Raw genomic sequence first — 19450 nt, 5'->3', positions numbered from 1 at the left:
AGAAGGGAAGTGAGAACGAGGAAGTTCCCAGGTTGAGTAATATGGTGCTGTGCGAGGGCGGAGCCAGGGGGGGCGCTGTTGCGTTATTATGGGGGGAGCCCTCGCTCAGCCTAGGAAGCGTCTGCAGCGAAGGCTGGGAAGGTGAGCCAGGGCCATTGATTACCACTGTCTTCTATGTTTCTGGATGCTGGGTTTTTTGGGGATGTGGGTGGCTGCTTCAGCTATTCCCAGACTGTGATGTTTTGGACTTCAACTCCCAGAAGCCCCAGTCACTTTGTCCAACAGTCAGGAATTCTGGGAGATGAAGTCCAAAACATTAAAGTTTGGGAATCACTGTAGAAATGATGCACTCTGGCACTACTACAACTGCCATGGCTCCATCCCAAAGAACCTTGGGATTTGTAGTTTCCACTTAGCTGCCCATGACTCCATCCTACAGAGCCCTGGGGTTTGTTTTTACCTTTTAACACATGGTTCCATTCTAAAGAACCCTGGGATCTGTAGTTTTCTTTAACTTCTATGGCTCCATCCTACAGAACCTTGAGATTTGTCGTTTTCTTTTAACTGCCATGAATCTGTCTTAAAGAACCCTAGAATTTGTAGTTTTCTTTTAAATGCCATGGTTGTGTGCCTTCAACTCTTTCTGATTTATGGCAACCCTATCATGGGGTCTTCTTGCCAGGTTTTGTTCAAAGGTGGTTTGCCATGACCATCCTATGAGGCTGAGAGAATGTGACTTGCATGGCTTGAACTGGCATTTGAACCTTGGTCTCCCAGAGCCATCCATCTGGGGAAGTAGGCCTACACTGCATGTGCACTGTAGGAATAATCCAGTTTGACACTGCTTTAACAGTCGTGGCTCAGTGCTATGGAGTCCTAGGAACTTGTGAGACATTTAGCCTTCTCTATCAGAGAGCTTTGGTGCCACAACAAACTACAAATCCCAGAATTCCATAGCATTGAGCCATGGTAGCTAAAGCCATGTCAAACTGAATTAATTCTGCAATGCAGATACAGCACTAGTTTACGAAACCTTGCACTATAACTTCTTATTACGGAACATGCTATGAGATCCCTTTGCATAAGGATTGGAGTACTGTAGTCCAATGACACTTGGATGGACCCAGCTTACGCTGCTAGTTTATCTTAACTAAACTATGTGGGAAAGTTATGCTTTTAACTTTTCTATCTATTTGTGCGATTTTATATTCAGCAACAGAACAATACACAGATTAACATGTAAATCACATCCTCTCAACCAACAGTGTATATACCCCACTTTCTTCCAAGCCAGCATTCTCTGAAGATGCCAGCCTCAGTTTTTGTTGAAACGTCAAGAATAAATTCTTCTAGAACATGGCCTTATAGCCCAAAAAAAAAAACCCCATAAAATACCATGATTTTATAATTTTGGAGATGATTTCAATTGTTTTAAAACAATTTTAATTTTTTTATCTGTGAGCCACCTTGGTTCCCTCCTGGGAGAAAGACGGTGTACAGATGAAATGAATAAAAATGATAATGATATGGTGTCCCCACCTCCAGATAAGGATAATATTTATATCTTTGGCCCCATACAGACAGGCCAAAATAAAGCTGCTTTGGGTCACTTTGGAGGTATGCTGTTTAAATTATGCATGCGTCCTAAGAGTCCAAAAGCTGCACTCTGGTCCTAAGGACTGGATCGTGGCTTTGGCGTGGCTTCCAGACTCTTAGGACGCATGCATCATTTAAACAGCATACCTCCAAAGTGACCCAAAGCAGCCTTATTTTGGCCTGTCTCTATGGGGCCTTTGCCTCATTTGGAAGTGTAATTAAATACATTCTAATTGATGCTTTAAATGTTAGTGGTTTGAGAGCAAATTGCTGTGTTCAGTAATAAATCCTGGAAATATCAAAATGCTTTGTTGTAATATCCTGGCTGTAGAAATGTATAATTCCTTTTTAACATGAACTGTACATATACTTTCTTTTGGGTCAGGAATTGGAGATGAACAAGCCCATAACTCCTTCAACATATGTGCGCTCCCTCGGCTATGGCATGATGATGCAACTGGCCGATTTTATTGATCCGCAGGAAGGATGGAAGAAATTGGCAGTAGATATTAAAGATCCCTCTGGAGAGAACAGATACAGTCAAATGCATATAAGGTACTGTACTGAAATGGAAGAATCACCTACATACCAAGTCTGGCTAATAAAACTAGCGGGTCTGATGACACTAGATAGGTTTACACACTGTTTGAAAAAGAAATCCTCAAGAAAAACAGAAGAAGAATGGTCCCAGGTTATAAATTATTGGAAAGGGATGTGGCCAAATGTAAAGAACACTTAAGAAAATCAAACAAATGAAGATGAAAAGGAATAAGGTAGAAAGAGAGCTATTGAATCCATGGGGGGGGGGGGCAGAAGTTTGAGATATATAATATGGGAACTAATAAATCATAAGGAAATTCAATAGACTTAGATGATAAGTAGGAACATAACAAAGAAATAGATGGAAGGGACAAACAAAGCATAGGGGAAATGTTTTGATTCTGTGTTAACAATATCTTTTCCATCTTATGTACATGGCATAATTACTGTGTTTTACTCTTTTTAAAAGATAGAGAGAATAAGGTATTTTTACATATTAATATGTACCTAATGTCTTTTATGAAAATGCGCGCACACACACACACACACACACACACTATACCATATATTATTCATGATAAGTTTTACTGCCTGTAACTTCTTTACTGAAAAGTTTGGCTGTCAAGAGCTGAATTGGCAGTTAGAGTTGTCCAGCTGGGTGTGCCCATCATGTTTAACATTCATACTCCTATTGTAAAGAGAATTTATACTATTACAGATAAGTTGTTCATCTATTTCTTTGTCTTGTGATTCATTTTGGGAATAAGAACAATCTTGGCAACCAACAGGTGCCATATGGTCACCAAAACTGGTGTCAGATTCTTTTCCTGCTGTTGTAGACAGTTCTGTTGTTGAAACAGGAAACTGATTATATATGAATTGGTAGAAACAGCAGGTTCAGGTTTTCTAGTACCATATAGCCAGCAGAACACTGAGGTTGCTCCCACAGTGCACAATTAGTGCAGTTTGACACAGCTTTAACTGTCATGGCTCCATCCTATAGAATCCTAGGACTTTTAGTTTGTTGTAGCACCAGAGCTCTTTGACAGAGATGGCTAAATACCTCACAAAACTACAAATCCCAGAATTCCATAGTATTGAGCCAAGGTAGTTAAGGCAGTATCAAACTGCTTTAATTCTGGAGTGTAGCTGCAGTCTGAGTGTTTACTCTGTATGCTTCAGAATGCATAGAACACATCCAGCTTTATTATATGTTTTGTTGTATCCAGCCAAGGTGTATTTCAGATGTTGTGTACAATAAAAGCTCCATCTATGTTGATACATGAATGTTTGTTTAATCACTGTTTAACTGTTGAGACTTTACACTTCTTAGAATTATAGGTGTCTTAATTTTTATTTTTCATGTCTTATTTTGAGAAAAGCCATCCTTTATTTGTGTTTCATTTTCAGGAGAATTGAAGCACTAAAACAAGAAGGAAAGAGCCCTACCTGTGAATTACTTTATGACTGGGGTACAGTAAACTGTACAGTTAGTGATCTGGTGGAGGTGCTGATTAGGAATCACTTCTTGGCACCAGCCAGACTTCTCCTTCCAGGTAATGTCAATCTGTGTGGTGTGTCTACTATGTAATTTAAAAGAGATTCCCCCATTGTATTTTTTTCTTGCATTTGTGAGAAATAATGAAATATTTTATTGGTTTACATTTACAAAATACTTGCCATGTTCTTGCTGACATGTGTGTTTAAATTAGATGTGACTTAAGTCACTTATGACAACCGTATCCTAGGGTTTACTGAGAAGAAATACTCTTAAATACTCTATTTTTTAAAAAAATTGAACCTTAAATCAGGGATAGGGAAACTATAGCCTGCTCTTGAGATGTATTCTGTGGACATTCCCCATCAGGAAGCTTCTTCTCCTGTTTCCTCTGATCAAAAATAAGGAAGTAAAATTTAGTTAAAATTTAAATACCCTGCATGGAACGTAATTCAGCTGGCAGGCAACCTCTTGCACCTGGACTTAAGTAGACATCCACAGAACTGAACTGTGAGAAAACCTACTTTGTCTTTGGTCTCACCCTCTATTGGAATACAACCCCTAAAACCCTTTCCAAAATGGAATTCTTTGTGATGCCTTTATGTGTGACTGGTTTATATCCTTAGAATGTAGTGAAGAACCTTGTACCTTTTTAAGTGCAATCTGTTCTGCACAATTTTATTAGTGTGATGAAATCTGTATGAACAATCTAAAAATCCTCTCAACCCTGTTTCATGGTAGATGCTGTAAGTGTGAAAGAAGAAATTTCAGTGCCCTTATCTTTACAAGAAACAATGTGTCTAAATGAAAAAGAAGCTCCTGCAGAGGAAAAGCAAGTAACACCTCAGTTGCTTCTCCCAGCTCCACACAGTGAACGCTTAACTTCAGTTTCTTGTGGTCTAAGTATTGAGGAAAGCAGCTCAGTTCTTAACAATACAGGTAAGGTAGTTCGGCTCATCTTTTCACTTCATCTTTCACTCTTAGGACATCTCCCCCATGTGGGAAGTTGAGGTAGAAGCAGATACTGGCAGATACATGAAAATCTGTAGTTGTTTACTCAGGCATTTATTATATAGAAAGATCCTGGGTTGTGTGGAGATAATTCTCTTGTGCCTGCTTGTTGTGTTTGAAAAGTCTATGGAGATAAGCCTTTATATTATGCAACCAGGACTTGCATTATGTTACAGTTTTGTACTGAAATTCATCTAAGTGATTCCACCTTGGTATTCTACCATACATCTTTCTATCTTGGTTAGGACCAAAGTGACTTTTCTATAAGCTATAAAATCTTGCCAACTTGAGCTTGCTATTTGTGAGCTTATACAGTGTTGTATGAGAATATCTGGGCTGTAGTTTGCTCTCTTTCTCCATATTTTTGCTAGTATCTCTTAAAACAAGGACAAATCTTTGTGAGATAATGCATTGTGATGAGATTTATGATGCTATGGGGACTGAAGACTGAAAGATTATTGCTGGTTTTTACTCCAACTTTCATAAATACTAACACGATACCTGAAGTTTTTGTTCATTGTTTTCTATTGCTTTCTTTCAGGATTGCAGAACTTTCTCTTTCATGAGCTCAAAAGCTTTACAAATAACTTTGATGATAAAACAGTGGCAGCTGGTGGCAGCAAGCTTGGTGAAGGAGGCTTTGGCATCGTATACAAAGGGTGCATCAATGGCAGAACGGTGGCAGTGAAAAAACTTACTGCTGTAGGTTTCCAGTATGTGTTCTGTATAAATGCTGTGCTACCAACTTTGTCTAAAGAGTAATGGAACTGAAGGCATATAAATGATCAGAATATTAACTTGTACAGTATGCTGAGTATACACCCAATCCATGCCAAGTAGCTTATAAGGAGTTGTATTCCACAGGTACTCCCCTGGATAAACAAAAGATATGTCCTATAATCCTAAAGAAGGTAATTATTTCTAGGAAGAAATGAAATGAAATAAGAAATAAATGAAATATTTATTTCATGGAAGATGTTCCATGGGGAATATTTCAAAATCCTAAGTGCTTAGAATCTGGGGAAACGGTGTGTTTTCCCTCCTAAAAGACCCTGAGTAGTGACAGATTTTGTTTAAGGTAAAAGCATTTGGATTACTATTGTAACACCATAGGTAAGCCTGAATTCAAGCTGTGTCAGCCCTGGAAATCCAGCTGTGTAATTAATAGTTGTGTAAATCATTTAATGAGGTAGATTTTTTAAAAAATCTGTTTTATCACTAGATGGCACATTTGTAGCTTTATGTGATTTGTTAGATTTGTAGTTTGGTGAAGTACTCCTTGATCTGTAAGAGCTCTGGTGCCTCACCCAACTACAAATTCCAGGATCCTGTAGAATAGAATTATGACAGGTTAAAAGTGGTATCAAACTGCTTTAATTTTGCAGTGATGCTACACCTTAAGTCTTTGTAGAATGGAACAGACAAAGTGTGAAATTCCATTGTTGTTGGCCGGCAACTTAAAAACTATATGGTTTTTAATACATTTTGGTATTTTGCGTATCTTTAAAGAGTTTTTATATTTTGCATTGCTATTCATTTGCACTGTTTTAAGTTTATTAGCTGCCTTGAGTCCCTGCATGGGGGCAAAGGTGGGATATATATGTATATGTATATGTATATGTGTGTGTGTGTGTGTGTGTGTGTGTGTGTGTGTGTGTGTGTGTATATATATATATATATATATATATATATAATATTTCTCAGCATTTCTTCTATTGGCTGTACTGGCTATGGCTGCTGTCCAATAACACCTAGAATACAAGCTGGATTTTCAGGGGAGACCTAACTGATGGTCTTTTTTTCTTAAATTATAATGAAGAATCAGTTCTTGGGCCACTTCATAACATGAAGAAAACCATCTGCTGCTAGGGTATGCAATAGGGTTTTCAGGGCTTAAGAACATCTGTCCCTAAATGAGTCATGTTCTATCTTTTCTTTTTGCAGTTCAAGAGTCTGGGCACCAGAATGACTCCTTATGAGAATACCTAGTGCTCTTTCACAGTACCTAGCCATGGTATCATGATTCCACTTTAACTGCCATAGATGCATCCTATGTAATCTTGGGGTTTGTAGTTTGATTAGGTACTAGAGTAGTCTGGCTCAAAATGCTAAATTGTGCTTGTGTACCTTCAAGTCTTTTTCAACTTAGGATGACTCTAAAGCGAACCTTCAGAGTTTATTTCTTTTTGCAAGATTGTTCCGAGGGAGTTTGCCTTTGCCTTCCTCTGGGGCTGAGTTGACTTGCCCAAGGACATCCGATGGATTTCCATTACTGTGTGGGGGATTCAAACCCTGGTTTCCAGAGTCATAGCCCAACACTCAGACCACTATGCTGGCTTTCACTAAAATTCTAAATATTCCTTCTAAAACTACAAACTCCAAGATTTCATATGATGCTTCCTATGGCAGTGAAATCATTGCATTATAACTGTACATTATGAAAAGGCCCCTAAAGACAAAGTTTTCTAGTCAGCAGCCCTCTGTCGTTGTCGGGTACAAAACGTCTACATCACGATGATGAAGTTTCACCTCCCTCCGCATTCACATACATGGCTAAGAGTTTCTAGTTAATTCTCTTTTGATTTTCCTTGTAGCTAGCTGATGTAAATATTGAAGACCTAAAAAAGCAGTTTGAACAAGAAATAAAAATAATGGCAAAGTAAGTACTGAACATTTTGGAAACACCATTGCAGTATGGTGTATGGGGTCAGTTGGCAGCATGTTTCAGTTTTAGAAATATGAGAGAAGTCTGTTCAGAATGTAGAAGTAATTTAGGTTGGGTGTTGGTCATTTGTCGTGATTAGTACATTGAGCGATCTAGCCTTGGGCAAACTAGACGTGGTGAAGTATTCAAAGACATAGCTATGTTAATTTGTATCAGTATAAAAAGATCTGAAAGAATCCTGCAGCATCTTTGAGGGTAACTGAGAAAAGAAATGTCTGTCTTTCATGGACCCTAGTCCATAAATTTGACTGGAGCCCATGAAAGTTTATGCTAGAAATTTCTTTTTCTTGGTTAGTCTCAAAGGTGCTATATGATTTCTTTATAGCTTTAGAGTTTATCTTTTTAGCCCTGCTTTCCATTTTTTTTAGAAATTAATTTGTGCTGTGGTGTTAGAGGGCCAAAGATGAATCAGGACCAAAGAGTTAAAGCCCTCCATACTATAGTTTTTATTTGGTTCTCTTCTCTTACATCAAATATTTCATTATTTTAATAAATGTGTTCCTGGACTGAGGGTGTACATGACATCACATCCAATTTTGTGCTCAGTATTATTCAAATCTGATGAAATGAACACCTTTTAGCAAACCTTATGCTATACTAAAATTGGTTAGTGTCCAATATACCAAAAGATAAGCAATGGCTGACAGGAGTTTAATATTGGATTCTTTTGTAGTCCTGTCTGGATGTGCATACAAAGCTCATGCTGTATTATTAAGCTCTGAATAAAATGGATGTACCATATATACTTATGTACATGTCGACCTCATGTATAAGTCGAGGGACGGTTTCAGGGTAAAAATCATGGATTTTGATATGACCTGTGGATAAGTCGAGGGTTAAATTTAGGGGCTATAAAAATGGATGGAAAGGGGAAAACACCACTTCTGTCCCTTCTCCGGACCTCTCCCAACCACCTGACACCGATGCCCAGGTGCTGGAGGAGAAGTTATAACATCGGGTTGGGGAGGAAAGAAGTGGAGTCAAATGGTGTGTTTCCTTGATGGAGGGAAAAGGCTTTAAAATTGGATTGGGAAACTCTCTCTCTCTTTCTCTCTCTCTCTCACACACACACCCCTGCCTCCAGGCACGAAGAGGGGGGCATCACGGGATTGCTTGTTTCAGGACCTTTTAAACCAGTTTTAGTGTATTGACCCATATATAAATCAACCCAAGATTTTAGGGACAATTTTTAGGCATAAATTTCTTGACTTATAGTCGAGTATATGATATTCCTATTGGCTGAACCTGCATAGCCAATGTAAACAATGATTACTAATAAGCAGTGGTCAGATTTTTAATTTGTTTTGTTTTTTTCAAAGCCTTCTGGCTCCTTGAATTGTCAGACATATAAATGATGAAAACCAGATTAATGAGATTGTTTCTTTTTCTTACAGGTGTCAGCATGAGAATCTAGTAGAATTGTTTGGCTTCTCAAATGACTTTGATCAACCTTGCCTTGTTTATGATTATATGCCTAATGGCTCATTGCTTGACAGACTAGCTTGTCTGGTGAGTGACACATTTGCTCATTGTCATTGCCTAGAAGTTTAATGGCTGAATATGGTAATCTGTGCCAGGTGAAAACTTGTGTGTGTGTGTGATGTGACTATTGGATGGAGAGAGGACATGTGAATATGGGCCTTAATGCAATTGAACATATATTAAACTGTGATTTAGCGCTATGTCCATGCTAGTCTGTTAGCTGTATTTTGCACTTAGATTCTGTTTCAAAAGTAAAATGCCTCCTGAATTCTGAAAACAATGCTCATAGCAAATAAATGCTAATAATAACAGTATAGTGATTGGATTAAAAGGGAAGGTGACTTAAATAGCTGTCCTGCAACCTAGAATGCACTTTCACAGTAAGTACCAAATGTTTCATTCTCCATCAAAGCTTTCTATAAGTATTGTAAGGATTCTTTCTCTCTTTTCTTACACTAAAGTAGATTTGTCTGGTCTTAGTAACAGAACAAACTGGTCTGATCTTGGCAACAGAATACCTAAGGCTACTATGACTGTTTTTTTGTTGTTGTTGGTTACAATATATTGCATTTTATAGATGTGATAGTTTGCGAAAGAAAAATATTGACATACTTCCACTTTTTCTCTTGGTTTTGAGGATAATACTGCACCAATTCCTTGGAAAACAAGATGTAATATTGCTAACGGTTCATCAAATGGAATCTGCTTTTTACATGAAAATAACCACATTCATCGTGATGTTAAAAGGTAACATCTATAAAGCAAATTAGTATGTTAACAATAAATCTCCCCATAATTTTTTTTTCCATTATTGTTCCTGAAATGTGCTCTTTACTTTCTTGAAACATATCTAGTAACAAAAAAACTGCTGTTTTGTTGATATTTGCTGTGGTTTACCCCTGCTGATTAGTGGAAGGTAGTTGTGTAAGGTTGCTGTTGCTGTTTACGGGTTATTAGGTTATTTTGTTTTCACACTGTAATAGAATCATAGAGTTGGAAAGAGCCCCATGGGCCATTGGATCTCCAGCTAGAGCATCCTCATCAGCTAGCTGTGTAGCACCCCTTTAAGGAGTTGTTTGCAATCCATTTTCACTGTCAAGGTGTTCCTTCTGATGTTCAATTGAAATCTGTCCTCCTGTAACTTAAAACCACAATAAATAAATAAATAAATAAATGTTTTATTTTTATCCCACCTCTCCATCAAAAACACAATTGAAGCAACTTACAGTTAAAAACCCATACAATCCACAATATCCCACTTATCCCTTCCCTCCCCTAAAACATCAATTAAACATATTAAGCATTAAATTAATCCATTAAAATAATCAGAGATGGGCGATGGGGCTACAGAGTAATCATAAAGGTGGTGGACTTAATTGGTGGCCAGACTGCTACTCGGGAAAGGCCTGCTGAAAGAGATCCATATTGACAGCTTTTTTAAAGCTGTCCAAGCTGGTAATACGACAAATCTCCTCCGGCAGGCCATTCCATAATCTGGAAGTGATTGAAGGGAAGGTCCTCTGGGTAGTTGCAGTCAACCTGGTCTTTATGAGCTGCAGTAAATTCCTCCCAGAGGACCTGAGTGCACTGGGTGGATTATACAGAAGAAGGCAATCCCGTAAGTAGGTTGGACCCAGGCTATGTAGGGCTTTAAAGGTCATGACCAACACCTTGTACTGCACTTGGAAACTAATAGGAAGCCAGTGGTTTTTCCAGTGACCAACCTTTACATCTAGTTCTGCTCTCTGAGGCAGCAAAAAACAAACCTGCACCTCTTCCTTTTGGCAGCCCTTGAGTATTTAAAGAGTGTGGTCAAGTCAAGATCAAATTAAGTTCAAGGCTTTCAGCTTTCTGTTCACCAAGCTGAATATGCCCAGCTCCTTCAACGTTCCCTCCTATATTTTGTTCTCCATACCCCATCCTTGTTGCCCTTCTCTTGCTTCAACCTGTCTTTATGTTTCTTCAAGTGATATGCCCAGAACTGAACATAGTAACCCAGATGATGTTTGACCAGTGCAGAATATAGGGGGACTGTTACTTCCCTTGATTTGGAAACTGATGCTGGCTAACATAGCATTTTTGCCTTCTTTGCTACAGTGTTACACTGCTGGACCAGGTTCAATTTATGATCAACAATAATCCCAAGGCCGTTTTCACATTCTGAACCAAGTATCTCTTGTCTCATGCCTGTGCATTGGTTTTTGTGGTGTAAATGTAGAATTTTGGATTTGTGTCTGTTAAATTTCATTTTCTTAATTTCAGCCCTATTTTCTAATCATATTTATTTATTGTATTTAGACCACACTCTTCAGCCACAAAGACTCTCAGAGTGGCTTACAGATAGTTAGACATATTCCTTCCCTCAAGCTTACATTCTAAAAAGATATGACACAAAAGAAGAAGGGAATGGCAGTGGAAAAGGGGAAGGGAGGTCTAGTCTTCTTACTAGGCTAGGCCTGATGGTGTTGAGCCTGCCTTTCTCTCCCTCTGATGCCAGAATCATATCAATCAATAATAAACATATCAAGGTCCTTTTGGATTCTATTCCTATCTACCAATGGGTTAGCTACCCCTCCTGGCTTCATATCATCTGCAGAATCTGATAAGGATTTCCTCTACTACATCATCTAAATGATTAATAAAAAGTTTGAAAAGTGTAAAGCCACAGACTGCAGCACTCTACTTGAAACCTCCTTTGAGTTTGAAGCACAGCTAGTGACGACAACTCTTTGAGCACTGTTTTCCAACCAATTATGCACCCATATGACCCATCTGTTCAATATTTGGTCAGTTTACTAACCAAACTATCATGGGGGATCTTTTCAAATGCTTTGCTGAAATCTAGAGAAATAACATGGACAGCATTCCCACCATCTACTAAACTAGTGACCTAGCCTTGGCAAACCCATTCTGGCTCCTACTAATCACTGCATTGCCATCAAGGTACTTGTAAAGAAATTCCTGTATAATCCATTCTAATATTTTTCCTGGTATTGAGGTTAGGCATTTGGCCTGTAGTTTTCTGGGTCTTCTTTTTTGTCTTTTTGCATGAACAAAAGTTAACAGATGGATGACTTTCTCCATATAGTGTTGTTGTTGTTTTCCTTTTTGTTCCACACAAAAGCAAGTATGTCAAAATAAGTGATGCTGCCAGTGCTAAATAAAATGTCATTCTTTCTGTTTTAAGTTCATTTCTGCACTACCATCTTTCTGTGTGTGAATGGGAAGAGCAGAAAATAAATACATAGTACTTGTATTTTGTTTTTCAGTGCAAATATCTTACTAACCGAGAGATTTGTGCCAAAACTTTCTGACTTTGGACTTGCAAGGGCTTCAGTAAGGTTCACCCATACCATCCTAACAGAGAGGATAGTGGGAACAGCAGCCTATATGGCCCCAGAGGCTTTGCGTGGAGAGATCACTCCTAAATCAGATGTCTTCAGCTTTGGAGTGGTGAGTAGCCATATGCTACTTGTTTTTCTGCTGATGAGTAAAATGAAGGAGAAATAATTTTTGATTTGAGAAATACAGCTTTAAGAATATCTCTGTTAAAATATTTCTTTAAAAGTTTAGAGGGGAAAAGTAAGGCATGTGGCAAGGAGGCAACCCATCTACCTTTCAGACCAAGGTAAAGGTGCAAAATGTCATCTATTTTATTTTCATGGGAAATAAAATAATCATTAAATCTGTTTTCTCTGTGCTGCAAGAAAGTCTTCTAAAACTGCATAAATTTCTAAGATTGCAATTAGGGACTTAATTCTGTTTTTTTTAAAAAAACAAAACAAAACACCCCGACTAGTTATAACAGTGTTCAAGGTCAAGGCATTTCCTCCATTTTTTTTTTTTTAAATCATTATCTACACTAGAAGCACTTTGGTTTCATGAGAGTGAAAGTATAGCAAATAGAAAAGAATACAGATTTATCTGTGATTTAGAAGTTCCTCACATGTAACCAGAATGCATAAGTTATTTAGTCAGAAATGAAGATGAAAAACTCCCATTGCCACATGAAGAAAATCTGCAGTGCTTTCCAAACTTGCTCCTCCCCATGCTTGCATATTTCAGAAGTAGCATATGCTTTGCTGACCTTTATATGTCACTCATACACTCTACAAAGAACAACTAGGCAAAGTAAAGGGGAAACAATGGAGGGCCTCATTTCTCTCACCCTCCGCAATTCTGTTTAAATTTTTTGCCCCCAAACGCCTCCTAGGAATGGGGGGCATTTCACATATTTTGTCCTGTCTGAGCTATTTGGGGCCCAAGAGAGGCCCTTTTCTCAACAGGAGGTGACTCAGATGTCAACATCTGGCTTACTTTCTGTTGGAAAAAACAGTCTCTCCTGGGTCTAAAACAACCCAAGGGTCCCCAGATGTGCCACAATTGTCTCTCATACCCCTAAGGAGTTTTTTGGGGGCCAGGGGGAGAGAAATGAAGCCTGGGGGATAGAAAAACAACCCTGGAGTCCAGATGCAACTGTTGATTGGCACTTTCATCATCCCTAACCTAGGGCAAACCTTGTGTTTTGTTATTTTTAAAAAGGAGGTGTAGAAAGAACAATTATAGAGAAGAAGTGAAGGTGCTTCCTTCTCCAACCCCAAGCTGTTCTGTTATTTTCTTAAGTGGCTGCCTCTTACTGGCTAGAAGAGATAACCGAAGGAAGGAGCACCCCAGTATGTTTATTGCATGGTTCTAAATCATGTTAGCTCTTCTAACTTTTTAAACTGACTTGTTTTAACTTGATGAATCATGTCATATTTTAGTCTGTTTAAATTATTCTTACCTTTAAAAATGATTTTAAATTCTTTAAATGTATTTTCTCATATGCCAGCCTCAGATCCTTGGATGTAGAGTGGAATAGAAATATTTTAATAAATGAGTAAATAAAGCTAGGTTTTATTGTTGCTGTGTCTACCACAGAAAAGTTCAGCAAGTGGCATCTTGGCAAATAATTCTCAAATTATTGTCCTGGGATCAATTCATGAAGGGCGGTATAACACATCACATAAATCAGCCACAATTGCTTTTCCTGTAAAATCGTTACTTCAGCAACTTTTTATTCAGCTGATAGATGTTCATGAATGCATTTTGTGTCTTTCAATTGTCATCTTTCTTTAGGTTTTACTTGAAATAATAACTGGGCTCAGTCCTGTGGATGAAAATCGAGATCCCCAGTTGCTGGTAATTTCTTATTCTTCAAGTATGTTATGGAAGCAAGCTAGTATCTAGCTTTTACTATATGCCAAGAATAGTTTGGAAGAATCTGTCATTTGAAAATGATTACAGTGAATTAGAATTCTACTAAGGGGAACAATTGACTAGAACCGTATTTTTAATATCAGCTTCTGTAGAGAAATTTAGCAACCGTTTCCTGTTTTGATTTTATTGCAGATAATTAAGAGTTGTCATACTAAGACAGACATGACAGCTATTTTAAGATGTATTTGTCCTTACGTAATTACAACAATTTGTGTCCTAGAATTTAATTAAGTTGTATATTTAGATAACAATTTGGATGCTGACTCAATGGTGTGGGAATCATGTGCCATGTGACATTGCTTCCATGCTACGTTGGTAACATTGCATATGGGAGAACAAATGGCTGAGTTCTTTCCCTGTTGCTGTGGCTCCTCAAAATTGGGAAATACTAGTATGGGAGGGAGCCATAGTAAGCCAAGGTAAGGATTCCATAGTTTACATTTGCTGAGTTAGAAGGATCCCTTAGGGAGATAGGCCTCCTGAAGGTATGCTTATGACAGATGCTAGTTTTATATATATTATTATTAGCTAAACTAGTTTTTTTCTTTACAGCATGCCAGTTATTAATACCCTTCCTATATGAATACATTTATTTGCTTGACTCTCACATGTTTAACTTCAGTAGATATGAGGAAAGGGAGAAATGTCTACCATTTTACTTGTGGTTGTGTTTTGATGGGAATCTCTAAATGAGATTAAATAAATGAACTTCATATGTAAAATAAAGGAATCTGACCTCTAACAATGAGTGTTGTTTTATAGGGACAGGAAAGTCATGAGTGTCTCTGGCTAAAGATATCAATTCTGCACATTCAAGTGCTGATGCATATAGTAACCATGTGGAATGATAGCTTTGAATGACAGCTCCAGTTCCTAATGCTATATACAGCTGGTCCTTTGCATCCACAGATTCAACCATCCACGGCTTGAAAATATTTTTTAAAATTCCAAAAAGTAGACATTGATTTTGATATTTTATATAAGGGACACTACTGTGCAGTGCGATTGTATATACAGTGGACCATACAGCATCATACGCGGGAGCATTATACTCTGCTTTCAGCATATGCTGGAAGCAGTGCTGCTTCTTGCTGCACTGTGCGCTGGAAGAAACAATGGTGCATGCACTGCTGGTGCCGCATGCCGCTGTGAGCACGAGCCCCATTACTTGCAATGGAGCTCAAACATACACGGTTTTTTTGTTTTATGCGGGGGGTCTGGAACGGATCCCCTGCATAAAACAAGGGCACACTGAAATGGGTCTTAAGCATCCATGGGTTTTGGTATCCATGGTGGAATCCTGGAACCAACCCCAAGTGGATACTTTACAAGCTCTGGCCTTGCTAGCTGGAGAATTCTGCAAGATATAGACAAAATGGGTAAGTTCTTCAAACTCTGTCTTATTTACAGTGACACAACCCTTTTACTCAAATTCTTCTTTCCTTCTGTTGCTCCCTTTCCAATGTTTCAATTTGGGTTTTCAATAAATTGATCATTTGGAGTTAATATTATGCTATTACTGCTTCCACACAGTTGACTATCAAAGAGGAAATTGAAGATGAAGAAAAGACTCTTGAAGATTATGTTGATGAAAAGATGAGCAGTTGGAGTATTGAATCAGTTGAACAGATGTATTCAATTGCTTGCCAGTGCCTGAATGAAAAGAAGAACCGGAGGCCAAATATTATGACGGTACAAGGATTTTTGCCATTGTGTGGGTTTAAAGTGTATTTTGTTCCGTGTGTTTGCAGTTTATGGTGGTTAACTGTATTTCTGATTCTCTTACAGGTCAAACAACATTTAGAAGAAATGATTATTAAATAAGGTCTCTTTCTGTGACCAGGCTTTGGTATCTAAACAAACTATTTGTTTTCTTGAGCAGACATGGTGTTTGTTCTGCAGGGTTGTTAAAATCTGTGGATTTTTTTTAATGATGTATGTTTTGTGACCCTCCTATTTTTGTTATATTTCTTGTACTATAGAGCAAGGGTGGACAAAAAGTGTCTAATGGGCTCCATGAAGTCCTCTTAGCACCTGTTTGTGATCCTTGGTCCCTTCCTCACCAGCTCACTCTAGAGTGATGCACATTAAACACTTACTCAAATGTGTTCCTCTAATCCCAGGGTAGGTAATTGGTGACTCTCCAGATCTTGTTGGACTACAATTGCTGTCATCCCTCCCTGTTGCCTGTGCTGGTTAGGGTTCATGGGATTTATAATTCAATAACATTTGAGGAGCCATGTTATAAATGAACCAGTGATGTAGCCAAAGGGGGGGGGGGTCTGGAGCCCCCCCCACCCCCGTTCTGTGAATTAATGTTAAAAATAATATCAACCAAACTTAATCTAATCACAAAATATGTTTTCCCCAGTGGATCTAGTTATCATGAAAAATATTAAAAGTAAATGATGATAGATTTACGGTTTAAGATTCATTCAGTTATAGTTAGGGTTGCCATAGCATGAGTTCTGGCAGGACATTCCCGATTTTTTACCTTTTGGGAATGTCTCATCCTGCTTAGACACATGTCCTGGCCTCTTGATCCCAATCACCATTTTTCCAGTCTCCCCCCCCCCCCCCCCCGGGCTTGGCCTCCCTTTCCCAACAACATGGGCGGCCTGAGGGTGCAGCCAGGGGGCAAGCTGTTCCAGCTTCTCCATCCCCATTGGACAGGCTCAGAGGAGGAGGAGTTTTTCCAGAGAGAGAGCGCTGCTGAGGAATGGAGGCAGGTGATTGTGAGCAAGGCGGTGCAGTGCAGCAGACTAGAGACAAGCAGTTCCGACAAGGCCCGGTACTGGCAGGCCTCGCTGAACCATTACTGCCACTTCCCTTTGGCCATATCCTCGCACCTGGTAGGCCTCTCTTGTGGGAGGAGGAAGAGCCCTCTGCTGCCCCAGTGAGACCTGCCAGTACCGAGCCTTGTCGGAGCTCCATGTCTCTAGTCCTTTTCCATTCAGCACAGTTTTGGTCAGCCATTGAAAGCCCCTAGCTGTCTTTGGGTAAGTCACACTCTTTCAGCCTCAGAGGATGGTGATAGCATGCCTGTCTGAAGAAACTTGCCCAGAAAACCCTTGATAGTGGGAGGCCCAGTAAGGCCTATCAAGGGGTTTTCTTGGCAAGGTTTCTACAGTTGGGGTTTACCCTTGCCATCCTTTGAGGCTGAGAGAGTGTGACTCACCAAAGTGGATTTTTAATGCTTAAGCTGGGAATTAAACTCTGGTCCTAGAAGATTTGTTCAGAGGTGTTTTGCCTTTGCCTTCCTCTAATGCTGAGAGAGTGTGACTTGCCCAAGGGTTTTTTGGAAGGTTTGTTCAGAGAATTTGCCTTCACCTTTCCTTGAGTCTGAGAGAGTGTGATTAGCCCAGTGGAGTTTATTATTATTATTTGTCCTAGCTGCACTACCAGTATCTACATGTGAGGACAAAACATCTTTTTCCACTATGAAGAGAGTAAAAACATTTTTGAGAAATAGAATGGGTAATGACCACCTAACAGGACTTGCTCTCATGTCGACTCACTATCCAATTCCATTCAGTGCAGAAGCTGTCTTACATGTGATGGTAAGAAATAAAGAGAAGGATGGTGCTGTAAAGAACAATGTACTAGATGTTGTAATTTGATATTGTACATAATTTGAAAATGGGTTTTAAATATAAAAAATCCACAAAAATTGTGTTTATTACTTTAATATCCTGATGTATTTGCAACGTGTTTACCTCTCCCCATGGTGGCACTTAGTCTGTCCTGAATGAACTGCCATTTGGCTGCTTCTTTCCCAGAACTCTCACCCTCAGCAGCTGTTGTACCTGGTTGCAGCTCAGCTGAGAGCAGTTAACCTTATGGCTTCTACTCCTTCACAAATGTTTCCCTTACTTACCATTCCTCCAGGTGATTAAAATTAACCTTATGAAAAATAAGGCTGTAAAACTTTCATATTATGTCTAGGGTTGCCATAAGTTGGAATGATTTGAAGACATACAACAACTCCTCTTCAAATTATAAGCCTGGGGATAGGCAATGTGTCTTTTAAAAAAAAAATGCATAGTGACTAGGAAATTCAAGGTGATTTAAGAATGAAATGAATGCCAGGTTCTGTATTAAAAATATATATATTGGTGGTTTGTCATCTGTTCAGCTTGATTAACATATTGCTGACATCCTGATAGTGCCTGTTTTCTTTGGTCATTGCAGAGGTTGACATTCTGTTCCTCCCTCTGCAACGACTAAAAGTCCCTCCCTAGACTACAGCTTTCCTTTCCCCATTCAACATTCCTCGCTTCTCCAGTCATAACAGCATAACCGCCCGCTGCCCTGCCATTATTGTAATTGAAATTTTTATACTTGTGATGTTTTTATGATATGTATTTTACACGTGACTGCATGTATGGAGATTTTTGGTTGCAATCCCACTTCGATCCATTGGGAGAAGTGGGAAAATACAAATAAACTTATTATTATTATTATTATTAACATGCCCATTCAGTTTCTGGTGGGGGGGGTAACCATATGCAGAATGATCATATCAGCTGGTGACACCTCCAGAGGATCTCAGCAGATGATGTCAGTCAGATGCTTCTCAATTTCATTTGCTGTCTTACCAGCCAGTGACTGGTGGAAGTGCTGCAGCACCTAAACAGTGTTTTTTTTTTTTTTTGGGGGGGGGGGGAAGGCTGAGAGTATTATTATTAACATGCCCATTCAGTTTCTGGTGGGGGTTAACCATATGCAGAATGATTATAACAGCTGGTGACACCACCAGAGGATCTCAGCAGATGATGTCATAGTGTAGCAATGCCCACAGAAATCTTACACTGCTCTCTAGCATATAGGATCTTGGCTGTTGTGTGTTCAAGTCCAACTTTTTGAAAATTTCGAGTTTAAAGTAATCTAGCCAAGATAATGTATAAATGAAATGTAGAAGTCAGAAATGTCTGGTTTTGTTTTTGTCTTTATCCCACAAACCCACAATTGTTAGATTTTACTATACTTGTGCCCCATATACGTTGGTGAAAGACCAGACTGCAAGAAAACTTTAATTAGCAAAGTGTCAGATTAAAATTCAGTGCCTCATTAAGTATGTTTCAATTCAACCTTATTTATGTAAGTAAAATGTTTTAATAACGGTTCAATGATATTGAGAGCGTGAACCGTAACAGAATGTTGTAGGGCAGATTGTTAGGTTAACATTTCACACATTCTGTTCCATTCTCCCTATTTTTCATTACCCATCTAAAAGTCACTATTCTGGGCCCACTGATCCTTCTCCGTCTTCACTGGGCTGCATTCGTGGTGCTGGGAGTATTTCATAATTTTTCTTCTTTAAAACCTTTTTATGAGCC

General features: G+C 38.8%; 1 protein-coding gene across 1 annotated transcript; it reads left to right on the top strand.

The window, feature by feature from the left end:
* Positions 1–4: 4 nt before the first annotated feature.
* Positions 5–17325, top strand: IRAK4 (interleukin 1 receptor associated kinase 4). Its single transcript, XM_042469466.1, has 12 exons — positions 5–141; positions 1982–2151; positions 3547–3692; positions 4376–4573; positions 5187–5347; positions 7240–7304; positions 8765–8879; positions 9490–9599; positions 12122–12305; positions 13971–14033; positions 15645–15803; positions 15900–17325. The coding sequence occupies exons 2-12, from the start codon at positions 1991–1993 to the stop codon at positions 15933–15935; spliced, it is 1398 nt and encodes a 465-aa protein (XP_042325400.1). The 5' UTR covers positions 5–141; positions 1982–1990; the 3' UTR covers positions 15936–17325.
* The last annotated feature ends 2125 nt before the right edge of the window (positions 17326–19450 follow it).

Source organism: Sceloporus undulatus, chromosome 5 (genome assembly GCF_019175285.1).
Source record: "Sceloporus undulatus isolate JIND9_A2432 ecotype Alabama chromosome 5, SceUnd_v1.1, whole genome shotgun sequence".
Taxonomy (NCBI): Eukaryota; Metazoa; Chordata; class Lepidosauria; order Squamata; family Phrynosomatidae; genus Sceloporus; species Sceloporus undulatus.
This window is presented reverse-complemented; position numbering and strand designations above follow the sequence as displayed.

Excerpts from the sequence above, each read along its gene's own strand:
- IRAK4 (XM_042469466.1), top strand. The coding sequence starts at position 1,991 with ATGAACAAGCCCATAACTCCTTCAACATATGTGCGCTCCCTCGGCTAT. Across the intron at positions 4,574-5,186 it reads CTCAGTTCTTAACAATACAG|GATTGCAGAACTTTCTCTTT; the intron begins GTAAGGTAGTTC and ends GCTTTCTTTCAG. Across the intron at positions 14,034-15,644 it reads ATCGAGATCCCCAGTTGCTG|TTGACTATCAAAGAGGAAAT; the intron begins GTAATTTCTTAT and ends GCTTCCACACAG.